General features: G+C 48.1%; 1 protein-coding gene across 1 annotated transcript in view; it reads right to left on the reverse strand.

Annotated features, from left to right (window-relative positions):
* Positions 1–12385, reverse strand: part of NINL (ninein like) — a 95178-nt gene that overhangs the window by 40857 nt on the left and 41936 nt on the right. Inside the window, exons 3-5 of the mRNA XM_081552279.1 lie at positions 5548–5644; positions 707–879; positions 144–210 (exon numbers count right to left, since the gene is read on the reverse strand). Of these exons, the coding sequence (XP_081408405.1) occupies positions 144–210; positions 707–879; positions 5548–5644 (337 nt within the window). The remainder of the gene's footprint in view (positions 1–143; positions 211–706; positions 880–5547; positions 5645–12385) is intronic.

A 12385-nucleotide genomic window follows, 5' to 3' on the forward strand; every position in this document is an offset into this window, starting at 1 on the left:
GCTGGGACCTCCTCAGGAGAAGGGCACCCCAGAGAGACCACCCACACTGGGCACCTCCCAGGAAATTCTCTTTTGCTGGCAGCCTGCTGCCTGACAGCCCAGCACTGACCAAAGGGGGCATTCACCACAAGGCTGGACTTTACCTTGGGCTTCAAACAATTCATTCTGAGGCTCCTTTGCACTGTCGGCTTCTTCATCAGACTTGAGACTCTGGAAAAACAGAAAGAGAAGGACGTCAGCCACGATTAACCCACAGGGGGTGGATCTGCCCCATGGATGTCCTTTCCTGACACGAAGGCCCGAAGGCTCCCGCAGCGGACAGCTCAAGCAGTCTCAGTGGGGGCCCCAGAGGCATCCATCACGAGCCAACCAAGTCATGCAGGGTGAGCCTTGGTCCAAGTGCTGGACGCAGGTGACAGTGGCTGTGGCACACTTGCCCTTTCTACCCTCAGCCGATTAACCTTCCCCTCCTCCTGCAGGGCCAGGGGAGGGTGGTGGTGAAGAGGGGATGCTCTGAGGCCCCCGTTTCTGAAGGAGGATGCTCTGTGGCCAGAGCTGCCGTGCAGACAGAGAGACCCAGAGACACCTTAAAACCAAATGTAGGTCCCCAAATAGCCCCTCTTCCAGCGATGAGATGCCCTCTCCCATCCTGTATCATGTCATGTGAGCAGTGACTGGGGGAGGTGCTGAGGGGGGGTCCACTCACCTCCACGCTTTCCAGGGACGCGGAGCGGCGGAGCTGGCTCCTCGCACTGGGTCTGGCCGGCTGCTCCGGTAAACCTGGGGCTCCACCTGCAGCACCACAGGGCTCGGGCTGGCTCCAACGGCCGTACCACTTAGAGCCTCTCACGTACTTTGGGGGCACAGCCCGGGAGGCAACTGGAAAGAAAATGGGAGGCGTGTGGGGCTCTTTAAAACAGACTCTGGGCCCACTTGTGCTTACGAAGATGCAGATTCGGATGTGCGATGTGGCTCTCAGGGACAGATAGAAAAAATGCCAGAAGAACACAGGGAGTGGCCAACGTGGGGCTGGGGCTGAGACAGCTAGGCTGGGAGACGGGACTTTCTATCCTAAACTCTCGGTGTTGTTTCAGTGTTTCCAAGCAAAATATGCTTTTGTTACGTGATAGAAAACTAACTTAAAAATCTAGCTTTTTACACAAAGAAATAACCTTCCAATAATCCAAGTGCTCTAGAGACCAGAACGGTCATTTTCCATCCACCCGACCCCACCCCACTATAGGACCCCACCTGGACAGGACACAGAGGCAAGGACCTCAGCACAGTCAGGGAGGCTCATACTCCGCATGAGTCTAAAGTCGGGGGCAGAGGCAGGTGTGGACTTCAGCTAGGGATTCATGAGGCTCCCTTAAGCCCTAATACACTCCTGCACTTCCTTCTTCCCTCCTTACCTGCCCACATCTGCGGAGCAATGGGGACTCCGCAGGCAGAGAATAAATGACACTGCCTCTGCAGGAATCTGTGTGGCCAGAGAGACTGGGGAGTGGGGTGCGGCCTGGGCTGTGACCAGGAGAGAACACAGGTTCGAAGGGAAGCACCCAGAAGGGGCCAGTTGGAGAGAAAGGCATAGGGTCCCAGGAAGCAAGGCCAGGCCAGGAAAACAGACTGTTTCACACAGGTGGGTCATGCTCCCAGGGACCAAGTACCACCTCCCTTCTCCCCTCCTCACCTGAAACTGGCCCGCAGCCCCTGACCTTGGGAGGATCAGAGGAGGAGGCTGGGTCCAACCGGGCCTCCAGGAGAAACACTAATGCCAGCGACGCACAGAGACTGAGGACAAGGGAGGAGTCTGGGGAGGAAGATGCTGAGTCCCATGTGACAGAGGACATCTAGGAGCAGGCTGACCATGTTCCTGGACCCTGTGAGGTTATCATGGGCAGGGTCTGGCCCTGTAAATTCTCCCCATGTGGGAACTCCCGGGGCTGCTGGAGAGGAGGGGGCGTTCCCATTGACAGGGAGGAAACAGGAGGCTTGAGCACCCCATGCAGGGAGCAGGGGCCTGCTTGCAGGCTCCGCACCTGCTCTGATTTCTGTCTACACACAGACTGTGGCTGGTTGCTGAGCGGGGAGCAGTGGGAAGAGAAAGGCCATGTCAGGTGGGAGTTGGCAGCGGGGACACACTTGGGAAACCAGGTGTGCCTGACAGCATGCGGACCCCTGCGTGGGGCTGAGCTACTCGCCGCTCACCGGAGGTCGTGACCCAGCACCACGTCTGCGCCCTTGGCCTGACTGGGCTCCTGCCTCTCCCCTCCTGAGATCCCCCGGTCCGTGTCCGGAAGCCGATCTGCCCTTGATATGGTTCCCCCTTTCTTCATTGTTTCGGCTGCTCAGCACTTTTCTCAGAGGAATGAGACACCCAGAAACAACACACATTAGGATCAGTTCATACAAACATTAGGACCGGTTCATAAATGTTCTCAGAAAGTGTCACCTCCTCCCTCCACCAGGGGGAAATGCGTCTCCAGGAAAGTGTCCACGCGGCAAACCAGGCCAGGAGGGGGCAGTGTCTCACCACCCACAGAGCACAGAGCTGTGGCCTCTCAGCAGGAAGCTCTGGGGGTCACAGCCAGTCCCCACCTGCTGCCCAGACGGCCAGCAGACCACAAGGTCAACGGCGCCTTGTGCCTCCTGTGTGTGCGTATTTATTCATAGGAGCAGAATGCCAAACTCTCCAAGTTAAACATACATTGGTTTAGGATCTCCCTGGTAGTCCAGTGGTTACAACTCTGCGCTGCCAATGCTGGGGGCAAAGTTTCAATCCCCACTCAGGGAACTAATATCTCACCACGCTGAGAGGCATGGCCAAAAGATTAAACAAGCAAAAAGAAAAGAAACCAACAAAAATATTTTGGTTATGTGTTCTGTGATGGCCTTCACTGAAAGACCGGAACTACTGAGAAGCAGAAAGTTCTTCAAAACCCCAGGCATTTGGCCCCAGGGTGCCACGCACATTCCTGGAGCATCAAAGCACATGTTTTCAATTGCGGCAGGAGATGGTGGAAAGGACCAGCAGGCAGATTAGAAAGTCAGAGAGAGGGATGCTGTGGACTGGCTGGGGAAGCAGGGATGAAGCCCATGGATGGGGGAGACTGGGAGGGTGGCCCTCCTGGGAAGCACCCAGCCCAGGGGGGCGGGGGCAGGGCTCACTGCGTTCTCACAACGGGGGCCACCTGTGTGCACCAGCCCTGGCCGAGCCACCTCAAGCAGGCTTATGACTGACCCACCAACTGACCGGGTAATTGAGGAAAGCTCTGAAAATTGAAAGAAGAGAAAAACAACACAAAATAAAACCGGGGTCGGTACAGAAAAGCACCAGTCACGAAGAGGACACAAGTTGCCGACTCACAGGAGTTCCAGCACAGAAAAGGGAGCGATGACACGGGCGTGGCCTTTCTCAGGCACCTTCATGCCCAGGGTCACACGATCACACCCCAAGTCGGGAAAGGCAAGTGGCCTTCTTCCCACCTCATGGGAGAGAAACGTGAGACAAAGCAACCAACGACCGGACCCTTCAGGTCCCAAGGCAGCAGCTGACAAGCTGGCTTCTCCCCCTGGTCAGACTCCACCCCCTTATCAGACCCCTCCCCCATCAGACTCCTCCCCTGGTCAGACTCCACCCCCTTATCAAGCTCCTCCCCTGGTCAGACTCCACCCCCTTATCAAGCTCCTCCCCCGTCAGGCTCCTCTCTCTGTCAGACTCCACCCCCTTATCAGACTCCTCCCCCGTCAGGCTCCTTTCCTCCAGGTCAGGGCTCCCACAAGGCTCTAGCCGGAGGCGGTGGGACACCAACCGATTTCAGCCCCAGGGGAGGCCACAAGTGCTTCCCCAAGGGCCTAGCTCCAGACTAGAAAACCTCAACTGAGTAATGGGTACGATCAGCCACAGGATTTCGGGGGTGGGCGGGGTTGGGGGGGCTCACTGGAATCTACATGAAAGGTACATAACCCCCAAACCTCCCAATGGCACCCGCTGCCCCAGTCATGCACCTGCTCCGGACCAAGGCCCCACCCGGGGTGTGGGAGCAGACCAGGGGCCTGTGTGGGGCAGACGCCTCGAACCCCTGCCCCGTGGGGGAGGGAGGGACCCGCTGGCCACTGAACTCTCCCTCCCAGCACTCCTCAGATGCAGCCTCGACCGGTCATCCGGCCAGAGCACAGCAGGCGCTGCCAGCCAAGGAGTTGGCCCATCTTCTAAGGAGCATGTCTGCCATCACCTTCCCAATGGACCCACAGTCCATACCTCCGAGCGGGCCTCCCTCCAGAATTCTCCCTCCACCTCCTGACCAGTATCAAAGCCCCTCTTCACTTGTTTTGAAATATTACCTTTGTTCCACTGGCCCCACTGGAAACCAGGATTCTAACAAGTCCGAGGAGCACAGAGCACTATTGTCTGAGACAGAAGACAGGCGGAGGGCTGCCTCAGCTGGTGGCATCCTACTTGCTCCACCAGCCTCCCAGCCTGGGCAGCACCTTACACCTGCACTGCGCTTTTGATGATCAAATTCTTCCACCCCTCCACACCCACTTTATCTTGTCCACACCCTTCGCTGTAAGGACAGCACTAGATACTACTTGACATTTGTGAGATTGTGACTTATAATAAATATGATTTTGGTCTTCCTCCCATCCCTTGCACAGCTTCTAAAACCCTCGGAATTTCCTAAGTGATGAGAGCAACCACACCCAAGTTTATGCTGATGAGGTGACTTTGAGAACCACACCTTGAGATGGGCTGGTTGCCAGGGAAACCAACGATGTGATTAGAGGTTGGAACTTTCAGCCCTACCCCTGACCTCTAGGGAGGTTAGAGGCTGGATGTTGAATTCAATCACTGATGCCCCATCACTGGATCAGTCATGACTGTGTAATGAAGCCTCCATAAACCCCAAAAGGACGGCATTCAGAGAGCTTATGGGTTGGTGAACATGGGGAGACTGGGGAAGAGTGAGGCCTGGAGAGGGCATGGGGGCTCTGAGCCTCTTCCCACAAACCCAGGCATCTCTCAACCTGAGTTACAGCCTTTTGGAAGAAACCGCTGATTCAGTAATGGGTTTCTCTGAGCTGTTCTAGCAAATTAATTGAACCTGAGGAGGCCGTGAGCACCTCTGATCTTTAGCCAGTGGGTCAGAAGCACAGGTGACAAGCTGGACTTGAGATTGTTGTCTGAAGTCATTGTGGTCTTAGCCTGTGGGGTCTGCCGCTGTGTCCAGGGAGGTGGTGTCAGAATGGAGTTTAACTGCAGGACACCCAGCTGGTATTGCAAAATGGCCTGGTGCGGGGGAAACTACACAGATCTAGTGACCAGAAGTGCCAGAGTATTCAGAGGATTTTGTGCAGTGCAGAGGAAAACACAAGAGTTTTCCCCTTACAGAACCATTTAACAAATAAGGAAGCCAAAGAAGAAAAAACCCAGGTGCTGGTCCCAGTCCATGCATAGACCTGCTGTGTTGTTCAGGTACAACATCATACTCCAGAAGTCACAGAATCACAGAAAGAGACATAAAGAAGACCAGAAAGGCCTCTTACCTGACTCCAAAGACCCACTGTCTTCATCTGAGGAGACAAGACCAGTCTGTGATGACAACACAGCCACAAAACCATCCTTAAATTCCTCGAAGTTAACCTGTGGATTTGAGAAAAGCGGTCAACACTGCTTTCTACAGGCCACACACATAACACACTGGCCTTTGGGGTTTTCTCAGATGGAAGATCTTATGTTGCCTTCAGCACTGAGAACATTTATTTTTTCAAATATTTACTTAAGGTTTTAAAAAACTGAAGATATAGTGTGGCAATTAAAAGTGAATCATAAACCCATCACCAAAAAACACTATTAACAACTTCATAAAAGGAAATTAGATAACATAGTTAGAAAACAGTGCAGAAACAAGGTGTCTGAGGACCACAAACATTAACACATAAAGAAATATCCATGCCTTCACTACCCACCAAGAAAGAGAACATGCCAGCACCTAGGCTAGTCCTCCACCAAGGTTCCTTTCCTGATTAAATACCCCGCCCCTACACTGGGGGAAAAAAAAGCTATGAACAGTCAAACATATGTCCTAAGAGTTCTCTGGAGTATATACACCTAAGAATGGAATTGCTGGGTCACAGAGTATACATTTATATCCTCTTGGTAAATTGAATCTTTTGTCACTATACAATGCTGACTCTCTTCAGTTCAGTAATGCTTTTTATCCTAGAGACTAGCTTTCTTAGGGAGTTTAAAAGTTTCATATCAACCAGTTTTACCCTCTTCAGGGACAACACAAAGGCTGTCTGATACTTTTGTGCCTTTGTTATCATTTATTTTAACTCCTTACAAGATATTTTTGTTTTATATAGTCAGTGTCCATTTAGAATTATTCAAATATTTGCCACTTTGTTTTTCATTTCTTCTTTGATTTCCGACTTTCTGCCTGGGACAGTTTTCCATCTACTTGAAATAGATCTTTGAGACTTACATTTTTCTAAAGTATGCTGGTGCTAAGCTCTTTTAGTGTGATTGTCTGAAATATTTTAATTTCACTTTGATTCTTTTTTCAGCAAAAACATAATTTATTAAAAGAATATTGGAAATGATCCAGATGTACCTAAAGAAAATGGGTAAATAAACTGTGATTCAGTCAGACAATGAAAGATGACAACAGGAGGAAAAAAAACCACTGACAGAGACAATATATTGACACTGACCTACACTATCTGAATATAGATGGCAGACATAATACTGAGTAAAAGAACCAGAGTATGCATTGAGCATGTGCTGTATATATCCACCTGTATGAAGTTCAGAAATAGGCAAACAAATCTATGCTGTTCTCATTAAGATAGTGGTAACTGTTGGAGCCAGAGGGACCACAAGGGCACCTGAGGAGGGATGCAGGATGCTGGGGGCCCAGGTATGCATGGAATGGATGTTCACTGAGCTGTACACTTCCCAACTCTTTTCTCTACCTGTGCTTCACCTGAAGTCATACAGAAAGAAATCAACGCAAGAGGTACTTGTAGGTCAAAATGTCACCGGTATGTGCTAGAAAAGCAGGCCTGGGGTTGTAGGTTCAAGCATGCTTCCCATACCTGGTGCAGAACTTGAATGAGCACATTTCTATTGCTGCCTCTGAGCAATAAACGCAGCTGTTGGCTATGGAAGGTCTCTGCCTGGGTTACACACGTATCAGACTTGAAGGTGGACTACTTATCAGTTCAGTTCAGTTCAGTTCAGTCGCTCAGTCGTGTCCGACTCTTTGCAACCCCATGAATCGCAGAACGCCAGGCCTCCTTGTCCATCACCAACCGCAGAGTCTACCCAAACCCATGTCCATCGAGTCGGTGATGCCATCCAGCCATCTCATCCTCTGTCGTCCCCTTCTTCTCCTGCCCCCAATCCTTCCCAGCATTAGGGTCTTTTCCAATGAGTCAACTCTTCGCATGAGGTGGCCAAAGTATTGGAGTTTCAGCTTTAACATCAGTCCTTCCAATGAACACCCAGGACTAATCTTTAGGATGGACTGGTTGGATCTTCTTGCAGTCCAAGGGACTCTCAAGAATTTTCTCCAACACCACAGTTCAAAAGCATCAATTCTGCGGCGCTCAGCTTTCTTCACAGTCCAACTCTCACATCCATACATGACTACTAGAAAAACCATAGCCTTGACTAGACGGACCTTTGTTGGCAGAGTAATCTCTCTGCTTTTAAATATGCTATCTAGGTTGGTCATAACCTTCCTTCCAAGGAGTAAGCGTCTTTTAATTTCATGGCTGCAATCACCATCAGCAGTGATTTTGGAGCCCCAAAAAATAAAGTCTGACACTGTTTCCGCAGTTTCCCCATCTATTTCCCATGAAGTGATGGGACCAGATGCCATGATCTTAGTTTTCTGAATATTGAGTTTTAACCCAACTTTTTCACTCTCCTCTTTCACTTTCATCAAGAGGCTCTTTAGTTCTTCGCTTTCTGCCATAAGGGTGGTGTTATCTGCATATCTGAGGTTATTGATATTTCTCCCAGCAATCTTGATTCCAGCTTGTGTTTCTTCCAGCCCAGAGTTTCTCATGATGTACTCTGCATATAAGTTAAATAAGCAGGGTGACAATATACAGCCTTGAAGTACTCCTTTTCCTATTTGGAACCAGTCTGTTGTTCCATATCCAGTTCTAACTGTTGCTTCCTGACCTGCATACAGGTTTCTCAAGAGACAGGTCAGGTGGTCTGGTATTCCCACCTCTTTCAGAATTTTCCACAGTTTATGGTGATCCACACAGTCAAAGGTTTTGGCATAGTCAATAAAGCAGAAATAGATGTTCTTCTGGAACTCTCTTGCTTTTTTGATGATCCAGCGGATGTTGGCAATTTGATCTCTGGTTCCTCTGCCTTCTCTAAAACCAGCTTGAACATCTGGAAGTTCACGGTTCATGTACTGTTGAAGCCTAGCTTGGAGAATTTTGAGCATTACTTTACTAGCGTGTGAGATGAGTGCAATTGTGCGGTAGTTCAAGCATTCTTTGGCATTGCCTTTCTTTAGGATTGGAATGAAAACTGACCTTTTCTAGTCCTGTGGCCACTGCTGAGTTTCCCAGATTTGCTGGCATATTGAGTGTAGCACTTTCATAGCATCATCTTTCAGGATTTGAAATAGCTCAACTGGAGTTCCATCACCTCCAGTAGCTTTGTTCGTAGTGATGCTTTCTAAGGCCCACTTGACTTCACATTCCAGGATGTCTGGCTCTAGGTGAGTGATCACACCATCGTGATTAACTGGGTCGTGAAGATCTTTTTTGTACAGGTCTTCTGTGTATTCTTGCCACCTCTTCTTAATATCTTCTGCTTCTGTCAGGTCCATACCATTTCTGTCCTTTATTGAGCCCATCTTTGCATGAAATGTTCCCTTGGTATCTCTAATTTTCTTGAAGAGATCTCTAGTCTTTCCCATTCTGTTGTTTTCCTCTATTTCTTTGCATTGATCACTGAAGAAGGCTTTCTTATCTCTCCTTGCTATTCTTTGGAACTCTGCATTCAGATGGGAATATCTTTCCTTTTCTCCTTTGCTTTTCGCTTCTCTTCTTTTCACAGCTATCTGTAAGGCCTCCTTACACAGCCATTTTGCTTTTTTGCATTTCTTTTCCATGGGGATGGTCTTGATCCCTGTCTCCTGTACAATGTCACGAACCTCTGTCCATTGTTTACCAGGCACTCTATCAGATCTAGTCCCTTAAATCTATTTGTCACTTCCACTGTATAATGATAAGGGATTTGATTTAGGTCATATCTGAATGGTCTAGTGGTTTTCCCTATTTTCTTCAATTTAAGTCTGAATTTGGCAATAAGGAGTTCATGATCTGAGCCACAGTCAGCTCCCGGTCTTGTTTTTGCTGACTGTATAGAGCATCTCCATCTTTGGCTGCAAAGAATATAATCAATCTGATTTCAGTGTTGACCATCTGGTGATGTCCATGTGTAGAGTCTTCTCTTGTGTTATTGGAAGAGGGTGTTTGCTATGACCAGTGCGTTCTCTTGGCAAAACTCTATTAGCCTTTGCCCTGCTTCATTCTGTACTCCAAGGCCAAATTTGCCTGTTATGCCAGGTGTTTCCTGACTTCCTACTTTTGCATTCCAGTCCCCTATAATGAAAAGGACATCTTTTTTGAGTGTTAGTTCTAAAAGATCTTGTAGGTCTTCATAGAACCGTTCAAGTTCACCTTCTTCAGCATTACTGATCAGGGGATAGACTTGGATTACCGTGATATTGAATGGTTTGCCTTGGAAACGAACAGAGATCATTCTGTCGTTTTTGAGATTGCATCCAAGTACTGCATTATATGTGTGTTTATGTTCTGGCTCCCCAACTAGCATGTGGTCTGACGGCTGACACATTGTAAACACTCAACAAATGTCTATTGGATGTGTTGGTCTCTATATCCTTTCAAAACTGAGCAGAATTCACCTTCTCAAGGAGACATTCTTTCACCTTTCTTCTTTTTTAAAAAAAATCTATTTATTTATTTTTGGCTGTGCTGGGTCTTCGTTGCTGCATGCAGGCTTTCTCTATTTGTGGCAAGTGGGAACTCCTCTTCCTTGTGCTATATGTGCTACCATTCTACTAGCCCTCACTGGAAGGTGGGCGTGAATTTGCTAAACTTGTAATATGACAACGTCTGAAACTTCTTCTCTCTTTTTTAGGATGATGCATCAATTTCATCAGGTGGATCTATTAATTTATTGTTGTTCAGTCACAAGTCATGTCCAACTTTTTGCAACCCCATGGACTGCAACACATCAGGTTTCCCCTGTCCCTCACCATCTCCTGAAGTTTGCCCAAGTTCATGTCAATTGATTTGCTGATGCCATCCAACCATCTCATTCTCTGTTGTCCCCTTCTCCTCCCTACCCTTAATCTTTCCCAGCATCAGAGTCTTTTCAAATGAGTTGGCTCTTCCCATCAGTGGCCAGAGTATTGGAGCTTCAGCTTCAGCATCAGTCCTTCCAATGAATATTTCAGGTTGATTTCCTTTAGGATTGACTGGTTTGATCTCCTTTTGACTCAAAAATCTTCTCCAGCACCACAATTCAAAAGCATCAGTTCTTTGGCACTCAGTCTTCTTTATGATCCAACTCTCACATCCATACATGACTGCTAGAAAATCCACTGCTTTGACTATATCGACCTTAACTAATCTCATATTGAAAAGGCTGTGTCCAGACTTTTGCCATGTGGATCAATACTAGAAAGATTATTCTTGCATAGCTTTCATTTCACAGAGATATTGTATTGCTTTCATTTTACATTCCTAGCTTCTAGATGTTGCCTAGCACATAATAAGTGCTCAAAAATACTTGTTGAGGGACTTCCCTGGTAGTCCAGTGGCTAAGACTCCAAGCTCCCAATGCAGGGGACCCAGCTCCACTGCTGGTCTGGGCACTAGATCTCACATGCTGCAGCTAAGAGTTCGAATACCCCAACTAAAGATCCCACATGTCGCAGGGAAGACTGGTGCAGCTAAATAAATAAATAAATAAATATTAACAAAAAAAAACTTGTTGACTACATGGGAGCAGAATGAAATGGCCATTTTGTTTGATCCAATCTCAGATTTCTTTTGTGTCTTTGAGAATACTTATCAGCTTTCTTCTGAGCCATCAAACAGGAGGGGATTAGGGAATTCTCTGGTGGTTCAGTAATTAGGACTCTGCACTCTCACAGCCAAGAGCCCAGGTTCAATCCCTGGTTAGGGAACTAAGATCCCACAAGCTATGTAGCGTTACCAAAAAAAAAAACCAGGAGGGAATCTGATGGCTGAGTGTGCTGCTGTTTTTTTATCTTATACCATTTGACTGTGTTTGTGTGTCCTGTCCCATCACAGCTCACAAAAGGAGTAAGGGCCAGGATAAAAAACATCAAGGAAACCAGATAACCTGTTTATGCTGTTTTAACCAGTGTTGATTTTCACAAATGTGCCTTTTGTTCACCTATCCCTTGAATACAATTCCAGGTGATATCAAGAAGAGCTAGGACATGAGCGATCAAAATCACACCCGATTTTTTTTTTTCCTGGCCACACCACGAATGGCATGTGGCATCTTAGTTAACCAGCCAGGGATGGAACAAGTTCCCCCTGCAGTGGAAGCACGGAGTCTTAACCACTGGACCACAAGGGAAGTTCCCACACCTGAGTCTTAAGTCCATAAAGAAAAAGCAGTAGAGGGGAAAGTGACCGAGCAGGGTGAGGTGGGTGTGTGAGGCAGAGTCCTCCTCGCCGCCGGAGCAGCTCTGCTGACAGCACCGGCCACATGGGCTCTGGGGGAAGTAACAGGAGGTCAGATTCACCTAGAAGTTCCCCCGGGGACAGCAGGGAGGGGTTTTAGGTTGTTCTTTATTTGTTTCTGCCCAAGAACCAACTCAGGAATCTTTCCAGGCTAGATTTTTTTTTTTCATTCAAAATGAGACCAGTTTTATTGAGTTCTGTGGGGGGAAAAATACTCTTCCTTCAAAGGTAAGATGACCAACACAATTATAGGCACTGCTTTTTTGTTTCTGTTTTTTTTTTTTTTTTTTTTGCAGTTTGTGAGATCTTAATTTCCAAACCAGGGATTGAACCCGAGCCCCTGGCAGTGAAAGCCCAGGTTCCTAATTACTGGATCACCAGGGAATTCCCAGGCACTGTTTTTAAAATGAACATATGTATCTCCCTGGTGGTCTAGTGGTTAAGAATCCTCCTGCCAACGGAATGGACATAAGGTTCGATCCCTGGTCTGGGGAGATCCCTCGGGCTGCGGAGTAAATAAGCCCACCTACCACAACTACTGACCCTGCACTCTCGAGCCCGGGCTCTGCAACAGGAGAAGCCACTACAGTGAGGAACGAAG

Source organism: Giraffa tippelskirchi, chromosome 13 (assembly GCF_054371585.1).
Source record: "Giraffa tippelskirchi isolate mGirTip1 chromosome 13, T2T-mGirTip1v1.2.pri, whole genome shotgun sequence".
NCBI classification, from domain to species: domain Eukaryota; kingdom Metazoa; phylum Chordata; class Mammalia; order Artiodactyla; family Giraffidae; genus Giraffa; species Giraffa tippelskirchi.